The sequence below is a fragment of the Meles meles genome, chromosome 17, assembly GCF_922984935.1.
Source record: "Meles meles chromosome 17, mMelMel3.1 paternal haplotype, whole genome shotgun sequence".
Lineage (NCBI taxonomy): Eukaryota > Metazoa > Chordata > Mammalia > Carnivora > Mustelidae > Meles > Meles meles.
This window is the reverse complement of record NC_060082.1, coordinates 41,276,585-41,297,829: the sequence shown is the minus strand read 5'-3', so window position 1 is coordinate 41,297,829 and position 21,245 is coordinate 41,276,585. Positions and strand designations below refer to the sequence as shown.

At 35.3% G+C, this 21,245-nt stretch overlaps 1 protein-coding gene across 4 annotated transcripts in view; it reads right to left on the bottom strand.

The window, feature by feature from the left end:
• RABGAP1L (RAB GTPase activating protein 1 like) overlaps window positions 1-21,245 on the bottom strand; it is a 762,787-nt gene that overhangs the window by 670,613 nt on the left and 70,929 nt on the right. For 3 of the 4 annotated variants that reach the window (XM_045983134.1, XM_045983137.1, XM_045983135.1), the window contains exons 2-5: window positions 17,881-18,061; window positions 16,376-16,568; window positions 6,588-6,798; window positions 4,005-4,179 (exon numbers count right to left, since the gene is read on the bottom strand). In XM_045983134.1, the coding sequence (XP_045839090.1) occupies window positions 4,005-4,179; window positions 6,588-6,798; window positions 16,376-16,568; window positions 17,881-18,018 (717 nt within the window). In that variant the 5' untranslated portion in view covers window positions 18,019-18,061. The remainder of the gene's footprint in view (window positions 1-4,004; window positions 4,180-6,587; window positions 6,799-16,375; window positions 16,569-17,880; window positions 18,062-21,245) is intronic. The other variant, XM_045983136.1, reaches the window with a different exon arrangement.

The following is a 21,245-nucleotide window of genomic DNA, read 5'->3' as shown; positions in this document are numbered from 1 at the left end:
AATACCATATATCAAGAAAATGTTCACCCAAGAAACAGATGTAGAAAAATCATTCTATAAAGGGCACCATGAAAGATACTGTGTTAAATTTTTAGAAACAAATTATTCTAATAAATTACTCACAGAAAGGAATTAAAATAAGAGGCATAGCATACAAGAAGCTTTTCTTTTAAAGATTATTTATTTGAGAGAGAGAGAGAAACCATGCTAGAAGGGGGGGGTGGTGCGCAGAGGGAGAGAAACTCAAGCAGACTCCCTGCTGAGCACAGAGCCCCACGTGAGGTTCTGTCTCAGGACGCTAAGATCATGACCTGAGCCAAAATCAAGAGTCAGACACTTCGCCGACTGAGCTACCCAGGTGTTCCTCATACAAGAAACTTTTAAAAAATTATAAAAATAAACTTATTTATGGAAAACACTAATAACATAACTTCATAATTAATTTCCAAAATAAGGCATTTTGCTAAAATGCCATCTCAATAAATACGTTTTGAAATAATATTTGCCCTTATATACAAGGAATAAGGTTTCTCTTATACAGTGACATTTCAGCAACTTCCCCCCAAAAAAACAGTGCATTAAGAATGAAGATCTTCCCAATGATACCCTTGAAATTTACTATGAAATACCTCTGAATGTCTTTAACCCTAGGTAATAATCACGCTTCTAAAATGTTTAACACTGAGAACTGCTAGTAATGGATAAGTATGTTAAAATACAAAAACAACAAACATCAAATCTGTTTTGAGGAAACTTATTACACAGACTTAATAAATTGTGAAAGACAATCAACTAAGCCTTTTAAAAGTATCTTTACAAACAGTTTTATACAATGTATCCATAAAGATGCAACAAGGGTACATGTCTCCCTGGCTTTTTTCACTATGCTTTCTGATATTCTGTTTGGCCTGCAATCCTTCAGCAGAAGCAGTGTATCACTTTCCCTGAACAAAATCATGGGCATCAAGATACCTGGGGTCAGATTCTCCAACTCTTGCCATAGGTAATTGAGGCCCACTCCAGCAGAGCCCTACAGATGAATCTCCCAAGTCTATCAAGTCGTATGTATCCTAACCCTTCTGTGGGAACACCTAATCCTTATGTCAGGTTCCACAGAGCTATGACCTTCACTGGCTTCACCCTAACACTACTTGTGGGATTTTAGGGTGAAAAAAGAGCATCACAGTGATAGTTGGTCTTGGCAGCCAGGCTACTCCTGCTTGAGAAGTTAAGATGTCTTCTTGCTCTTAACAAACTTCTACAGATCACATCCAAGGGCTCTGCAAACAATGGAAAACAAGTAAGTTGGTAACATTCCTTAAGGAATGCATTTAGGCAATAAGAACGTCTGTTACCACTTCCTGAACTATCTTTGCCAACTGTTTGTGCCCATCAAGAGGGACCCAAAAACTAAGGACTAAAGTTGCACCTTCACCACAGAACAAGAAACCTAGGAACCAGATAACGAGACAACCAGTAAATGCAACTGAAGACTTCAGATTAATTAAAGTGGGTCATTATTTTTTGAGGGGAAAGAGGAAGATGTTGGACATCTTCCGTGTAAGGCATGAGTAAAACCCAAAGGTGGGTGGAATGTAAACTAAATGAACAATAAATGCCTTCATTAAACATAATGAAAAAATCCATTTGTTTTTTATAATATTAAGCAACAGGTAAGCTGTTACTGAAAATTACATGGGTATTCAGAGTCAGGGACTTCTATTTGAAACCCAGCTCTGTTATATAGAATCTTAGCCTTGGGATAAACAAAGTTTATTCCAGACAGTTTATCAGCCAAACCAGAACCCTTTGAGAATAAGCTGGGAGTTCTACTAATAATATACCTGGACAACACACATAAACCAGAACTGCTCCAGGCAGAGGAAAAGATCACTAATCAAAATAAATACTATCTATACCATGGGGATTTTATGAATGTCAAGAAAATGCTTAGCACAGTGCCTGGCATAAGCTCTACATTTCTACTGGTTATTTTTTCATTTAGGAATATCTCTCATAATAAAGTTTAATGACAAATGTCATGTATTTCTCCTTCAAATAATGCATTTTGCCACTATGAACCCATAATAGAATGCTTCCAAAAATGTACTGTAAAAAAATTAAATACACGGCTATCACCTTTCATAACCTGCACTGTACCAGATATCGGTTCCAGAAATATACTTAACACTATTTAATATCATATCCAAAATGGTCAGGCTGAGAATTCCCCCACAGCTTTGTCTACTGCTTATCCACTGTTAAAGCTCCCCAAAACAACACACAGTTCCTCTACCCATAAACAAGAGGATGCAATAATCAAAAAGAGAGTTTCCTACCATCATATTTATGAAAAATGCTTGCAAGCCAGGGCCCTTTCCATTTTCTTCTGCAGAAGTGTTTCTACTTCCCCAAGCAGGATGTTCTCCAAGTCTTCAAAGTTCATTTCCTTGCTGTTAAGCACGAATTACCCAGAAACCACACAGGTGTGTTAAATGCTGCACTCATGAAAGGCCAGGACTCTACCCTCTGCTTCTTCACTTCTGTAGTAGAGTTGTAAGGATCTGAAATAGACCCCTTCATTCACAAATTCACAGATATTCTTTCAACATATTTATATTCACTGCTGCTAAGTGCCAGGCACACTTGTACTCATTCACTCTCCTATCACACCACCGACCAAGCAGACAGTATATACATAAATATAGAAATGTTGGCATTAAACAGTCTCAGACATATTTTTTTAAAAACAAAAAAACCAACTTGAACTTCTTATACAGATGTGGGTTCTGCCTCGTATGGCTACAATCTAAATTATGTGTGTCTATGCATGTTCATTTTAGTATAAATAAAATTAGTCACCAAGGCATAAGAATTGACATATCCTTCATGCTTAGTATCAAACACAGAGAAATACACATTTCTGTGAGTTCCCATGTTGTGGCCAGAAATAAACTCTTGGAAATCCTGTTATGTTTCACGGTAAACAGAAAATAGAATAGCGGATTTTAGCATTTCCTGCTGGCAATTTATATTTCCAAAAGTCAATACACCTTAGATTTGCTCATCCAAACAAATTTATTAATGCCTTTAAAATGGTTGTAAGCACTGAAGTTCTAAAAGTATAACCTAATTACACCTGAAACTATATAACACTGTGTGTTAACTATAGTGGATTTTTTTTTAAGTTTTTGTATTTATTTAAGTAATCTCTACCAAACATGGGGCTCAAACTCACAACTCCAAGATCAAGAGCTATACACTCTATAGACTGAGCCAGTCAGGCACACTGGAATGTTTTTTTTAAGTGCAACCTATTTTTAATTTGGGGAGAATCCAACAAATACAGAAAAGAAGGAAATTTCTCCATGTTTTTAAGAACCGCTTCTCTAGTCTCAGAATAAACCACTAGTTAGTAATTACTAGCATCTTCAAAAAAAACTGTAAGTTGACACTCCTGCTATCAGTGAGATTTGTATTTTTAATTAGGTCAATTCCATAAAGCAGAAGTCATCCTCTGAGGGAATGAACATAAATCACCAGTGAAAACCACAGGTATCTATGAAACAATCATAGTCCAATATGTAAATGAAAGCAACATGTAACCCTCAGTCCAGCAGAAAAACATGTATTGTAATAGAGGCTTTAAAAAGTCACATGGACCAATCAACTTGGGAAAAATAACAACAGAGGCCGTTCTAAGCCTGAGCAATTACTACCACAGTAGGGTAGGAGGAGAGCTCATCAAGTAGGATTTTTTCTGTTATATTTGTTAAGTTGCAAGTGCCCTACCTACAATACCACTTTAATGCAGTTATCAGATTTAGCTTTCCATCTTTAGTCCTATGCCATTAAATATTAACTTTCTCTTTAGAAATGTACTCCAAATTTATGTAATAGAGTATGTGGTGATACATACTAATTTACAAAACAGTGAGACTTCGGTTCAAAAATACTACCCTAATTCATCTTGATAGCAAGTTGCTACATTATATTATACTTACAGCCTCTTTAATTTCACAGGAGAAAACATGTATCTGAAATTCTTCTGAACCATGGGAACTCTCTGTAAATGCAAAGCAATTGCTCTCTGTGGTCCCATCATGTCCACGTGCACAGAATAACACCTTATAGATCGGAAAAGAAGCTAACTCCACATTGTTGGATTGGTCTATAATTCTACAGAACAGTGATAAAAAATAAGATAAAATATTAACTATCAAAGAACAAAAGCAAACAGTTCTATTATGCTAATGACATATACATAATTATCTTATTTTTTTTTAAGATTTTATTTATTTATCTGACAGACAGAGATCACAGGTAGGTAGATAGGCAGGCAGAGAGAGAGAGAGGAGGCAGCAGGCTCCCTGCTGAGCACTGAGCCCAATGCGGGGCTCGATCCCAGGAACCTGGGATCATGACCTGAGCTGAAGGGAGAGGCTTTAACCCACTGAGCCACCCAGGCGCCCCATCTTAATTATCTTAAAATCATAAAAATAAACTGGCTATAATTATGTACTAGAATAATATTTTGTTATGTTTGTGTGTATATATATGTGTACAGATATCTGTACACATACACACACACACACATAAATTCTTCAACTTCTTTTAACAATTACTTAATTTTTGTATCTCCTATGATGCAATTCATTTACTCCCAAAGCCAAGTAAACATTACCTGTGTCATAAAATCTATTGTCACCCATTCCCAACTGCTAGCCTTGTTCTGCTATAGCAAAAGAGATGTTAGTACAGAATATCAAAGACCATCCCTGGACAGTTCATTTCTATTTACAAAGCACCTCTAAGTTTATCTAAGACCTAGGTCATTGTTCAACCAAAACATCTCTTACCCAAACCAAAAAAGGTCAGAGTGGTTCCAAAGCTGAACTTAACAATAGAATTTAAGAAGTAAAAGAAGTCTGTGGGGTTTAGGAGTAAATAACTCTGATTTTCCCCTATGTAAATCCTAAGCCCTAGACTGATTTAAAATCTCAAGACCTGTCAGGATTTATGAAAGTAAGGGGTACCCAGTAGGAATAGAGGCTTAAGTCAAAACACTAAGTCTTTGTCAACATGTGTTTGGCTCTTTGAAACTAAAAAGATAACTTTAAAAGGCATTTTGACATTTTTTAAGAAATACCATATAAATACTATAGCTACAAAACACTTTCCTTAAAAAATTCAAAGTATTTTTACCAAACCTTATAAATTTATATTGTTACTACTTTAGTACTTAGAACTAACCTAACATTTTCTCACATTCTAAACCTTAGAGAATAAGGCATTTCAGAAAGAGTTTGAAAAAAGACTAGATTGGCTGTCAGGGAATATTTTAGGACCAGAATACAGTCAACCTAATTTCAAAGATTTGGTACATTTCATTTGTTCATTCAGTAAACATTTACTGAAAATCTGCTATGGACCAGATACTACTCTCGACACTGAAGCTACAGCACAGAGAAAGAAATAATCTGCTCTCGTGGAGCTTATATTCTAGTGAGGAAGTTAGACAATAAACCAATAAGCAAATAAACATACAATACGAAGTCAAAGAAAATGCTATGAAGGAAAAAAAGGCCCAATAATGGGAAAAAAGGAACAGTTACGTGACCTGATCAAAGAAGGCTTCATTTGATAAAACGTTTGAGGTGACATGTAAAGAAGTAAAAAAGCTACTGGGAAACAAGGGAAGATTTTTTAAGCTAAGGCAAGAGAATATGCAAAGGTCCTGAGGTAGGAATCATGATGTTTGAGAAAGTACAAAGAAGCTACTATGACTGGAAGGTAGTGAGTGAATAAAGTGAGAGAGAGAGAAGACAGGTAAGGAGAGAGGAGAAGGGTAAAAGATCAGGTCAAGGCAGTAGTTTATCAGTGACCAGACATGGTAAGGATTTTTTAATATAATCATAAGTGTGACTAGAGGCCACTAAATGTAGAAGAACATGATCTGATTTAAAGAAACTCAAGCTTCAGATGACAGTAAATATTATTTCTAATTAAGCATAAGAGAAAAAGCCATTTTGCTTCTTCCCAATCTGATGTTAAAAGTATAAAATCTATGGCTCACTCCAGTTCTTTTTTTTTTCCTTAAAGATTATATTCATTTATTTGAAAAGAGAGAGAGAATGCACAAGTAGGCAGAGTGGCAAGCAGAAGGGGAGGGAAAAGAGGCTCTGCACTGAGCAGGAAGGCCCACGTAAGGCTCGATCCCAGGATCCTGGGGATCATGACCCGAGCCAAATGCAGATGCTTAATGGGCTGAGCCACCCAAGTGCCCCTCACTCTAGTTCTTGAACCATGGTTATAGGACAAGGGCAAGGCAGGTTTTTATCTTCCTTCTGAATAATTATAGGTATGTTTACATTTCTATTTCCATTTATAATATTCTAAGCAAAATTTTGTAAATGCCTCTCATAAATAAGCAACATGGTGTAAGCCTAAACATGTTTACTTTTCATGTCTGCAGAGTAAAAGTGAACTCACAGTAAGTCCTAGTCCTGATTTATGATATAACATCATCACCACCATGCAAAAAATTTCATACATGTCTAGGGGAAATAAAAAAGATTGGAGCTTACCTCACAGAACCTTCTGGAACATTTGGCACATACAGAGTAACAGGAAAGGGGTGCTGACTGGAAGATTTCATAGTTGCCATTGCTCGTAAAGCCTCCACTTCATTACGTGGGGAAGAAACCTTCATACATCCTAAGTAGGTCAGTTTGTTAAATAAAACACTATCTTCTTCAGGTAATCCACTTGGAGAAGATGGTCTGGGTGTAGAAATTTCTGAAGAAAAACACACACACATTCACTCAAAAGTTAATGGGAAACTTAAATGAAAAACTGCAAACAAAATTTAGGTCTGTGTTTTCACTTCTTTTGATGTTTATGCTACATCTTAATTCAGAATTCTTGAATTTTGTACTTTCAAAGCCTCTCAAAAGTATTATTTTACTTAGCTATAACTTCTTTAGAGGAAAAGGAAAAAAAAACACTAAGTTTTTATTTAAAAAAAAAAACAAGAGTTCAAATGATGTAGAACAATAAGGAGAAAAAACTACACGAAAGGCAGGGTGGGGGTGTCTGGGTGGTTCAATCGTTAAGCATCTGTCCAGGTCATGATCCCAGAATCCTGGGATCGAGCCCCACATCAGGCTCCCTGCTCTACAGGGATTTCTCTTCTCTCCTACAGGGATTTCCTTCTCTCTTCTGTCTCTCGTGCTCTCTCTGTCCATCTTTCTCAAATAAAATCTTTTAAAATAAAAAAAATAAAAATAAAGGCAGGGTTAAGTAGCCTAAAAATAATGAGGATTAAATAAAACTAAAATAAGTTAAAAGTCTGTCTTGGCTGTAGAGATCCTGCATAGCACCAAATTTATTAAGGAGACTAACTTCACAAGAAAAAGTAAACAACATTAAGATGTTACATCTCATACCAGTAACAACAAAAGCAAGCTCCCTCTTTGCCTCTTTCCTGACTTGCTGACCTCTATGAACTATGTAAGTTTCCAATGCATCCTACGATTGCTTCCTATGAATGATCCTATTATCGCTTCCTCTAATTCTCCTCTCCCCATTAATGAGTTTCTAAAAAGACAAACAAACAAACAAACAAACTGTTCACTTTAGAAAATCCTAAGCACAGCATGCAGCAAAAGCCCAACTGTGGCTAAAGAGTATCTATCTGCATGTATCAGATACTATCAAATTCTCCCTTTGCCTCTCTCTCCATCCTCACCTGGAACCCACGTTGAATTAGTCTCCACCTCTTCCCATTACCTATATCCAAATATACCTGTCTACCAGAACTAGATCCTTGCACCAGGCCCAAATCCTCATTACCAGGATCCCACTTGATAGTATATTAATAAATAATTCACAAAAGCCATTCCCAGCTCCCAAACATTATACTATAGCATGCAACATCACCACCTACTTTTCTTCTGTTGAGAAACTAAACCCATTCAAAATGAATTACTTTATCTACCATGTTCTTTAATCACTGAAACATGTTTTTTCCCCTTTTGAATCAGTTCAATGTGCTAGATTTCAAAAGGGATAAAGAACAGAAATACATGTTAAGGCTGAATGCTAACATATCTAGACTTATTATATGTATTTTTTGTTAAATTAGCAAGCACACAACAGTTATCTGCAAGATCCTATGATTAAATCATGTTTCAGTAACTGATGAGCATGGAAGATAAAGCAGTTTAAGTGGTCTAATTTATATGTAGTCAGAGTTTTAGGGAAAAAAAAAAAAGTGGCTATGTAACTCTGTAAACCCCAAATAGAGAAACAGCACAGAAACTGATCCCGAAAAAGACAAATGACAAAATAAGCAGACAAAGCCTTTAAAATAACCATAATTATGACTGAGGATTTAAAAACATCTAACAAAACAAGGAGAAAAAAATGAGAAAGACAAAGGACCAAAAGAAATTCTAGACCTAAAAAATGCAAGATGTGAAATCAAATGCTCCATCCTATAACAGCAGATTCTAAATTGCAGAAGAAAAGAAGAATGTTAAAGAAGTTCCTTGGGACAAAGGAAAATGACACTGGAGGAAAACTGAAGAGCACCAGAAGTTATAAATACGAGGGCAAGAATTTTTCCTTGCTTTTTCATTTCTTTAAAACATAACATCTTTTTAAAGTGAAAAATTAGTATTTTGTAGAATTTGTAGAATCTGTAATGTCTATAAGCAAAATGAATGACAACAAAAGCATAAAGTCTGCAGGAAAAGAAACAAAGATCCTCACAGTATACATGAAGTGGTATATTATTAAAACATAGACCTGTTAAAGACTTAAGTCATAAACCTCAAGCACTAAAATAATAAGACAAATTATAAAATTTGTATACAGTTGTATACAATTACACAGTTAATATACCAGTAATGGGAATAAAACATAGTATTAAAAAATATTCAATTCAAAGGAAGGCAGGAAAAGGTGGAAAAGACACAAAAACAAAGAAAGTAGGAATACTTATATCCAAACATGCACAAAATTACATTAAATATAAATGGTCAAAGACAAGGATCACCAGCTTTTTCTATAAAGGGCCATATTAATAAATATTTCAGGCTTTGTGGGCCAACAAAAAATTTGGATATTATACAGGTATTATATAAAAAGAGAGAAATGTCCTTCCACAATTTTTTTAACAAAATTCAAAACTTAACTTATGTACACTTTCAGTTTGAATTTCATATAACTTTCATGTGTCACAAAATATTATTCTCTTTTGACTTGTTTTCAGCCCTTTAAAGATGTAAAAGCAATTCTTACCTTACAAGTCATACTGAAAACAAGTAATGAGTAGGGTTTGGCCTATGGAAAGTAATTTGCTGAGCTCTGGTCAATTAAAAGTTCATCAGACTGGATATGTGTAGGCTATCTACAATTTATCTACAATTTATCCACAATTTAAGGACACAAATAGACTAAAAATAAATTTTAAAAAATAGTAGACATATCATGCAAACACTAATTTTAAGAAAACTAGAATAGTTATATTAATATCAAATATTAGACTGCAAAACAAGGAATAGTAACAGGGGGAAAAGTGACATTTCACAAAGATAAGGGGTCAATTCATCAGGAAAACATAGTAATTTTAAGTGGTTAAGCCCCCTAACACCAGAGCTTCAAAATACCTAAAGCAAAAACTGACAGAACCAGTCAAGTTGAAGTACTAAGTCTGCTACAGCTTATCTCTCTTAACTAAAAACACTGAACAGAATATAAAAAGTATATAAAAATTCTTTTTAAAAAAGTAAACAATAATTAAGATTAAAGAGAGGAGTCAAAACCTGAAGAACTACCAGTATAGTGTTGAGTTTCCTTCCTGCTCCCCACCCCCACCCTCTTTTATCTCCCAGATTTAAACCTAAGGGCAGTCCCAGTGTAGAACTGTGCAAAGAACAAAACTGTAAAAGAAATTAAAAAACATAAAAAGGAGTATCTGCAAACCAAAGTGTCTGAGGAATTATGACTCGTTTCTGATACTGTTTCCTCTCTCTCTTTTCTCTCTCCCAGTTCTTCCACAAGGCTAGGCCCAGTTACAGACCTATACTGCAATGTGGGAAAGGTTAGTGGGGGAAGACAGACATCTAAAACCTGTCTGAAAATCTAAACACCAGAGCAAATGGGTTCACTCCTGTGATTCAAAAATGGAGAAGGAAACCTCCACTATTTTTTTCTCTTTTCTCTTACCACTTTGTCATAGTGTAGATTCCAGGCATGCAAGACTGCTAGACAGCACAACAAAACAAAAATTCTAAGTGAGAAATCTGTCTTTCTACTCAGAAGAAGGAAAATGGGTCCCAGGAACCCAGAGAGTGTGGGAGAAATCCCAAGGAGAGTTGAGAAGGAAATCCTTAATTTCGTATATGCACTAATACAAGTGCGGGCTCACCATATGTGTAACAAACCAAAGAAGCACAGCAAAGGTTTTGGGAACTGAAGTGACTTTGGAACCAGAAAGGAAAATAAAACTTGCAGTCTGGACATTACCAGGTAGACTGCCCGCTAAAATAAAGTACAATCAATGTTCATCAGAGAATCTTATGGAAAAAGAATCTCAAAATGTAAGATTCAAAGTCTGGAAAACAATCCAATTAACAAACAAGCAAACAAACAGTAAATGGTAACCAACTCCCAAGGGAAAGAAGAATCAACATAAACCAGTCTGTAGAGTACACAGTTGTGGAAATTACCACGGACTTTAAAATTGCCTTTATAGGGCGCCTGGGTGGCTCAGTGGATTAAGCCGCTGCCTTCGGCTCAGGTCATGATCTCAGGGTCCTGGGATCGAGCCCCGCGTCGGGCTCTCTGCTCTGCAGGGAGCCTGCTTCCTCCTCTCTCTCTGCCTGCCTCTCTGCCTACTTGTGATCTCTCTCTCTGTCAAATAAATAAATAAAATCTTTAAAAAAAAAAAATTGCCTTTATAACCACGCTCCATGATATAAATGTGAATACACCTGAAATGCATGAAAATATTGAAACCCTTGGTGAGGAAACAGAAAATGTAAGAAGAACCAAAGTTAATTTAAGAACAGAAAAATGGAGTATCTAAAATTAAAAATTCAGTAGAGGGACTCAAAAGAATGAAGAATAAAGAGTCAGTGAACTTGACCATAGATCAACAGAAATTACCTAAACTGAAAAACAGAGAGAAAAAATTGCAACAAATAATGAAGAGAGCCTCAGGAAAGGTGGAATAAAAGGAAAATACCTAACATTTTTGTTGTCTGAGTCCCAGGAAGAGAAGAGAAAGTGAGTGAAGCAGAAAAATATATATATATTTCTAAGACATAATGGCTGGAAACTTCCCATATGTGGTGAAAGACACAAGTTTATAGATTCAAGAATCTCGGTGAACTCTGATAAAAATAAACTCAAAAAAAAAAAAACACCCATATAATCAAGCTGCTGAAAAGATAATAAAGAGCATACAGGAAAAACCAGCATGTTATAAACAGGGGGAAAATGAATGTTCAAAAGAGTGCCTATTTCTCAACAGAAACTATGAAAACAAAAAGATAGCAGAATAAACTATTTATAGTGCTCAAAGAAAAGAACTATCTAAATGCTTTTCAAAAGGACACTGCTCCACAGAAATCTCCAGGAGCTACCAAAGTGCTTCAATAGAGATGAAGAGCCTACACCCTGCCCCACATGCATTTTAAGCAGATATGTATTGTAATTATTGGGATTGGACCTAAAAGTTTAGGTGATTTTATTTTCAGATTCAACACTTCCAATACTATTGAGGATAAGGATGATGACAATGAGGAGGAGAAAGATGGTATTTCATTTGGTACTTACTTTGTGCCAGGCATTTTACAAAATACCTAAAAATGAATCATCTTATTTCATCCTCCTTCACCTCTATACAGTTTATTCTATTTTATCTTTATTTTACAGATGAGGAAACTAAGCATTAGAGAAGTTAAAGAACCTGGCCAAGGTCACAGATGCCGTTGACAGAGCTTGGGTTCAAATCCAGCTCTGAACTTCAGATATGAGGTCTTACCTCTATGAAAGGTCTACAATAGGATGAATTAAAAGAACAGTGTGGTTCTCATTCTGTATTTAGTTACACAGAGTATCAGCTCTTCAAGGGAAGGAACTGTTCTATCCTCTTTTTATTCACAGCACTTATTAACAGTGCCTAAAAGACTAGACAATATATATCAATTTAATTAATCACTAAATAAATGAAAAATTTTAAGGCTAGTCATCCTTCCAGCTGCCTATCATGGGAAACACACATCATCCTGGGCACCACCTTAAACACTATCCCACTCACAACTGAATATATTGTAACTGCAGCCTTCATGTAGACAAAACTTGTTGGTAACTATCCAATTACAACTAGTGGAGATCCCGAGTTAAGCAGTCAAATAGCAAAATATTTCTACCAACGCAATAGTTCTAGACCTTGTAGAGTCACACACCAATGTAAGGAATTCATTCCTACCTAAATATAAATTCAGTCCCCTACTTTTTAACTCCACCATCCTTTCCTCAGCAGAAAGAGTGACAAAGAGTATGCAAAAGAAGACTCATCTTTGTATCCAAACAGTAATTAAGTGTATTTTTATAAACTTGCAAAGATTGCCCATCAGAGCTGCATCCACGTAGCCAGGATATATGATCAAATGACAAAAATGAACAAGTAATCATCATGTTTAAACAAAAGCTTTCATCTGTCTAGTTTTACAACGAAAAACAACATACCTTAAATGTTTACTCTAGCCCATTTAAACCTAGATGATTTCCAGACAGTTCCTTGCCACTGAAGTTAGGCATCATTTTAAACCAACCACAATAATTCTGTTAAGCAAAACTGTGTTGACTGCAACTAGGAAAAGGCAGCTGAAATGTCTTGTCTTAGTCTGTTAAGGCTGCTGTAACAAAATACCACAGACTGGGTGGTTTCTGAACAGCAGACATTTATTTCTCACAGGTCTGGATGCCGGAAAGGCCAAGATTGAGGCACCAGCAGATTCAGTGTTTGGTGGGAGCCAACTTTCTGGGTCACAGACAACATCTTTCACTGTGTCCTTAGAGGTGGAAGGGACAAGCTAGTTTTCTGGGGTCTCTTTTACAACGGCACTAATCCCAATCACAAGCATTCCACCTCCATGACCTAATCACTCCCCAAAGTCCCTAATATTATCACCTAATAATATAATATCACCTAATATAACAATATTAGGTAATATCCCTAATACTACCGCCTAATATTACCACCTTGAGAGTCAGGATTTCAACATGAATTCTGAGAAGGACAAGAACATTCTAATATTATACTATTGAAAATAAAAACTAAAAATATATAACTAGAAAAAAATACTAAAAACTTACTTGTAAAGCAAAGGAAATCTCTTCTTATCCAATATCTTCAGTGAAAAATACATTTTTAAAAGCTTTTTTTTTTTTTTAAAGATTTTATTTATTTGACAGAGATCACAAGTAGGCAGAGAGGCAGGCAAAGAGAGAGGAAGGGAAGCAGGCTCCCCGCCAAGCAGAGAGCCGGATGTGGGGCTCAATCCCAGAATTCTGAGATCACGACCCGAGCCAAAGGCAGAGGCTTTAACCCACTGAGCCACCCAGGTGCCCCAAAAAATACATTTTTAAAATATATTTAGTGTAATGAGTGTTGAGAACACAAGAAAGTATAATACATGGTCCCTATCAAATAAACTTGAAATCATAAGCAAAGATTAATTCCAACAACCCATCAGAGCTCCATTAGAAGATAAAAGGTATTTCCTCCTTTCAATTAATCTATTAACCAAAATATAATTATATAAATGTGATACCAGTATGATCTGGGTTTTTTGGAAGAGTTGAGATTTAGGAAATTCAAAACATAAAGCAAAGCACAATGAGTAATATAATCTCTTATATTCCATTAAGAACAAAAATTAATACTATTTAAAGTTTGTTTCTATTTTTAATTAAAATATATATATTTTTAAGTAAAATATATATACATACATGTTTAGCTCTTATAAGTTCCCTTGAATTTAATTCTAGCTGTATGACTATATACTGATAATATACCTATATTATCTACCTATAATATATACCTATATACCTATAATATAACTATATTATTATATGATAATAAATACCTGTAAGTATTTATAGTGAGTCACCAAACTAGAGAGTTTTATTAAGGAACCCCAACGCATTACAAATATCTTCTCCTAGTCTGTCAGTAAGCCATATTTATTACATAGAACAGTTGAGGATTTATCAGTGGGACAGGGTTAAAAAAAAAAAAAAAAAAAACACATACACACACTCACATAAAAACTTGAAGTTTTTGTTGCCTAACATTAATGGTCCATTTGGAAGAAACCCCACAAGTACAATTTTTTTTAATGTTAAAATGTGTTGTCTAATAATTTAATTAAAATGTAGATCAAAGCAAAAAAAACTCACTTATTATGGTACCATTCTCATTCAGAAGATTTAAGTGTTTATGTATTAAAATATAACTTTCAGGGCACCTGGGTAGCTCAGTCAGTTGAGCATCTGACTTTTGATTTCGACTCAGGTCATGATATCAGGGTTTTGGGACAGAAGCCCAAGGAAGGCAGTGCACTCAGCAGGGAGTCTGCTTGAGATTCTCTCTCCCTGACCCTCCGCCACCATGCCCATGTACACACACACACTCTCAAAAATAACAAATAAAATCTTCTAAATATATATATTTATATACCATAAATCTTTTAAATATCTATAAAACATCTAAATATATATTACATATATAAAAAACTATCTTTTGTGCTCGCTTCGGCAGCACATATACTAAAAAACTATCTTTTTTTAATGATGTGGCTTTTCCTATGCAATCACAAAAATAGTCTCCGATATTTTCTTCTTATAGGTTTATTTTTCACATTTCACTATTTGATTCACTGGAATAAATTTTGTGTATAGTTTAAGTTAGAGCCATCAAAGCCAGTATCTATACTTAGCCCATAGCAACTTTCAGAAATGGATCACTGGCCCTAAGTCAATCAGGATAATCTCAGCTTGTCTGTCAGTGCAACTTATTTCAGGGTTTGAATGTAACCATCAGTTACTGGTGGTTCCCCTGACTACTAGAAAATCCTTCAATGGAGTGAAACTCACAACTTTGGTTCAATAGATAAAAGAAGAGAGCCTTCCTCTCTGCCACAGCCATAAATAAATTATCTGGCCCTACTTACCAGTTTCTGCTGCTAACTACTTTATGACCATAAAGGAAGCCAATTAGAGGAAAGGGGACATGGAGAAGATCAAAGCTGGATAGTTTATTTAAAAAAAAAAAAAAACACTATCAGAGCCCAGATCAAACAATATCCCTAGTGTTTCAACTATCTGAAGTAGGAGTTAGCTTTGGTTTGGTTAGGCTTTTCTTGTTCCCAAAACCATTTTGCATTATAAGCTGGTATTTCCATTATAAATCCTACTCAATCATGGATGTATTTATTTTTTAACATGTTGACAGAATTGGTATGTTATTTTACTTAGAATTTTCACAAATGATAATTTGAAATAACTATAGTCAAACTGAGTGAAAAGGAATATCTTGTGAAAGACAATGTCCATTACACTATTCCTAAAACCCAAGAATTTATTCAATTGTTCAGTAAGTATATTGAGTGCCTACTATGCGCCAATTACTAGGAATAAAATAAAGACCCAGACATAGACCCTGTTCTCAAATAACACTGACATGGACTTAACATGTAGGAAAAAAAAAAAAACATAAGAACCAAAGTGGGGGGGGGGGGGCGCCTGGGTGGCTCAGTGGGTTGAGCCTCTGCCTTCAGCTCAGGTCATCATCCTAGGGTCCTGTGATGGAGCTCCGCATCAGGCTCTCTGCTCAGCATGGGACCTGCTTCTCCCTCTCTATCTGCCTGCCTCTCTGCCTACTTCTGCCTACTTGTGATTTTTCTCTCTGTCAAATAAACCAATAAGAAATCTTTAAAAAAAAAAAAAAAAAGAACCGGGGCGCCTGGGTGGCTCAGTGGGTTAAAGCCTCTGCCTTCGGCTCAGGTCATGGTTCCGGGGTCCTGGGATCAAGCCCCGCATCGGGCTCTCTGCTCAGCAGGGAGCCTGCTTCCTCCTCTCTCTCTGCCTGCCTGGGATCTCTGTCTGTCAAATAAATAAAATCTTTAAAAAAAAAAAAGAACCAAAGTGGGAACTCTTGACCAGAACCAAAAACCTGGTGGCTGGTGTCCCTGATCTTAGAAAACAAAAATAACAGAATTTTAAAATTTTCTTCTTAAAATTTTCATGTTCACTTTATCTCGTTTATCTTAAGGTGTTTAAGAGTTCAATACAGTACCTGTATTTGATGGATCCAAAATTAACTGGAGAGATGGCTTATTTGTTTGGCTGGGTGAAATATCTCCAAATGAATGTTCTGAAATCTCAGTGGAACTTTGACAATCAACAAGAAGGCTGCTTTGCCCTTTCTCAGAATCTCTCAAAATCTCTTCCATGGCTTTTTCCAATTGTTCATCACCATTAGAAACTATCTACAGGCAAATCGAGACAATTCTGTTTCAATCATATTATAGTTCTGGGGCTTAATGAAAATATTTTATTTCTAGAAGAAATTAAAACGAGTTAAATTTTAAATTTAAATATGTTACTGAATACAAAGAATATATACAGTTGTACCTAACTATATCTGATCTAAGATCTAATTTACAAAGATTTTCTTTCCTTTCCTTTTTTTCCATATGAACACTTCTAAGTACCAGGCAACATTAAATTTATGTGTTTTAAAGATAAAAACAGGTAAGTTTAAATAAAGTATCTACTCTCTTATTTAAAAGGTCATATTTCTTGTTATCATAGCATAAACATATTTATGATTTCTTTACAGTTTGCTTGCTTGCTGCCAAGAGGAGTATTGGTAATTTCTTCACATTTAAGTTGACTCATTCTTCTCTTAAAAGCAGGTGAGATGCAAGGCCTAATAAATGTTGTAAACACATTAATATTAAAATATAGATATTTAAATTTAAATAGTCATTTAAATGCAAATATACTTAAATTTAAACAAAACCACTGATTGTTTTAATATGTTTATAAAGCTATACATCCTCAATATAGTATAAATGGGTATTTAATAATATAATTTTTATAAAATTTTATTAAATTGATATATATTTTTGAGTCCATAGTACTAAATAAAAGTCATAAACAATATGTAGCACTTCCGACTAGTTTCTCCATTCCTGTTTCTAGAAGGTGGTTATACAATTCTCATGCATGGACACCTGGGTCTGATTCTTTTTCTTGAGTTAGTAAAGACAACAAAAATGAAAAAGGATCATTTTTGTTTATATAAAAATTCAACTGCTAAAAATATGACATATGCTTAAAAAAAATTCAGACAAGCCAACTGTTAAATCACATACTAGAATGTTACCAGCTGATTTAAAACACAAAAACCACAATACTGTTTCTGAAGTAAAAATAAAACATAACTTTTATATAATTAACTTCAAAAACTCATCAATAAGAAACAACAAAAATATCCAGATAATGGTTAAATCTTACGTAAATTTAAGTCTAATTCCCCAATTATCATTTTCTATTTTCCTTTCTATTCCTTCTTTCTAAAATTCAGAATTAAAACATAACCAAAAGCAAAAAACTTCAAAAACACACAAACCAAAGATTAGCCTCTGCATAAATCAAATATTGATGCTATTCAAGGTCAGCATTTGAGAAAAACTTTTGTATTTTACACATCTCTTAAGATCAGTCTCACCTCATTAAGAAAAAACAGTGATTTAAAATAATATCATTTGTAGAGAAAGAAAGAAAGAGAAATACCTTCAGTTTGGGTTTTTCATCCTCTTTTGTAGAAGTATCATCTGCATGCTGAGGAACCAAAACAAATTCTTCACTGTTCAGCATGGCCATAGAATCCGATGACCCACTAACCTTCTGCAATGCAGCTCTGACCTCCATTTCAATTCCACAAACTTCTCTTTCCACATCCACCTGATCAAAACTACAGGGATTAAAAAAGAAACTATTAAGGAAAACATGGACTAATAAGTCCCTGATCAATACTCAGCCTTTAAAAATGGTTCATGTGAAGAAGAATTCTGCTGGCTAGATACTTATCTCAAAACTAGAGAGGCTACCTTCTTGGACTGGCCACATAGTGGTAATGTACTCTCTTCACCCTGGGTTTCTTGACTAAAAGAACCATATTGTTCCCTGAAAAACAAGAAAAACCCTCCCACATCACAACTAAACAGATTTACTGCTGTTTGACTCTGTTTCTCCTAGAAATATTACTTTTGTTTTTAATAAATAAAAGAAATAGTAAGTATGACACTAGAAACCAAAATCACACACAAATATTCACTGAAATTACTTTATAATTAAATCTAAATGTTTCCAAAAACTTTTCTCAAGATCAAGTATTGTACCTTAAAATACCTTGTGTCACTGAAGTCGACTGATTACTAAAGAATTCAACACCCTAAGCCATGTATCTTTTCTTTTCCAGACACATTGTCACTATCAGCACAAAAAGGGGAGAAAAGGCTAAGACTCCCATGTCACATTCATGTGGCAAACAGTATTTTAGTAATTCTTTTTCTGGATCAATGTGCTACCACAGAAACTCAACATTGTCTATCACTTCCAGAAGTTCAAATATTCACACAACTAATTTTAACTGAACATGTGTACTACATAACAGACATAGTACTCAGCACCGGGGCTATAGGAGTAAGGAAGGCAGACAAGGTGCCTGCACTGCTGGAGCTCACATCTAGTACAAAAACCAAGCAAGTAAGCAAATAAGGCAATTCTAAATCACTCTAAAGGCTTTGGAGAAGATACAACAGGTTATTGTGACAAAGAATAGCTATAGAAAATATACGGACAACTTTAAGTAAGGCGGTAGAAAAGGACTTGGGGAAATATTTGAGCTGAAATGTAAAAGACAAGAACCATATGTTAAACAACTTGCTCAGTGACCAAAAGGGAAATATGATAGACGGGTGAGACAAGTAAACTGGGGCTAAATAACACATGACTCTAAGTCTCCTAACCCACGCGTTAAAATTACCCACAGAATTGTTCTTGTTCTCATTCCAATTAGGTTACTGTGTTCTTTGCCTCATATAAATAGGGCTGCATTACCTCATTTTGCCTTTAGGTGACACTAACACCATTACTCTTGGCCAAAAGAAAGCTTTACTCTCAGCTTCAAATTATACTTTAAAAAATTAATTACTTCCATCTTCATCAAAACTCACAATTTCCAATAATATCAAAATAATTATTTGTTCTAGGATAGTATAATTAGCTAGCCATCATTTAATTGTTAGACATGTGAATATCCTTCCTTTTAAATTTTAAATCCTTCAAGTCCTCTAAAGGTTTTTTTTATTTTGCAGATAATGTTTCTGAAAACGCAATATGTAATAGAGGCCATGTCTCTACCCTTCCAAGCTATCTCATGAACCCTTGATTGCCAAGATGCTACATAGTTCAGGTGTTCCTTCTGTGGCCAAACCTTCAAGCCCAAGCAGACACTCCTAGACTTAACATCTAAATGTTGGAAATTCCCCAAGTCCTGAGCCTTTTCCTGATTCCTTGCCACACACCCCCTCTAAGTAGTATCTCTCACTGCCATGTATTTAAATACCATCTATTTTCTAGCAATCTCCAAATTTCTATTCCAACCCAAATGTCCTCTAAATTCCTTATTTGGAATCCAACTTTCTACTTTATATTTCCATTAGGAATTCTTATCAGTATCTTCAATGCGACCCAAATGGAATTCTTAACACCTCCTCTAAACTTGTTCCTCATTCAATTTCCCTTTCCAGTAAATAATACCACTTTCTAACAAATTGCTCAAACAAGAAATCTGGATATCATTCTATCAGCTCTACTTCTTCATTCCTCACATCAGCAAGTCATGTTAGCCCCACATCCAAAATAAATCCCATATCTATCCCATTTCTTCATGGCCATTTTTACCAAACTAATCCAGGCAATGTACTCATCTACTAAAAAATTCTCCTAACCCATCTACTACCTCTAGTCCTCTCCTCCCCTAACCTACTCCTCACAGAGCTGCCAAAGAAATCTTACGGAAAATAAGTTATATTACATTAAAACTCCATTCTAAAATCTCTTCACTAAAATTCTAATAAAATCCAAACTACTTGCCAGGACTTACAAAGCCCAACCTATCTCTGCCCCTGTCGCTTTACCATTACAGCTCTTTAATTACAGAAAGCTGTTTCCCACTTTAGGGTCTTACCAATTGCCTCCTACTTTCATATGGCTGAATCCAACAGGTATCGGCTTTCATTCATCCATCCAACTCATATTTATGAGTCTCTACTATGTGCTAGAAACTACAATGGGAACTGGAGACTAAATGATAAATGAAACCAGTGTAGTCCCAATCTTCCTAGAGCTAACATTCTTAGAGAAGAGAGAAATAACACAGAAAAACAAAACATAAATCAGGATCCCATACTGGAATATATACTATAAAAGGTAATAAGAAGGTAGGAGGCAATATGGACCCTGTTGACATTTGGGCTTAATGAGTAAGCCATAGAAAGAATGGGGGTTGAGTGGGGGGTGGCCTTCAAGTACAAGAAACAGCAAATACAAAAAGCCCAGGTATGAGAAAAAGGCTTATGGGAAAGGAGGCCTTGATAGCTAGGTCAAAGTGAACTTGGGTGAAAGCAGTAAAAGATAAGAAATGTTAAGGATGGCAGGGAAGCCTGAGGCTACCCCTGATGCTAAAGCTATCTAAATAAATCCCCACCCTAATTTCCAACTCTTTTGTTTATCTGGGAATATCAAGTGCCTAATGTAGTAGACCCAGTACATTCATTAAATGTGTTAAACAAATTGTTGCTAAAAGCACCAATCAGGCTAAAGTTTTCACAAATAACAAATGTAGAACCAGGGTTCAAACCAGTATTCTGAATTCAAAGTACATGCTCTGAGCCACTATATTATACCATCTCTTGAAGTTTCCTCACCTATTCCTAGACACCCAAGGCTGGTATCTGTCTCTATGCACACAGAACTTTCTCCATGCCTCTCCTCCCTCCACCAAAAGTTATCTGTCTTCCCCACAAGACATTTTTCTTAGATAAGTGATAAACAGTTAACCTGGCCCTTAACTCTACATCACCAGGTTAATG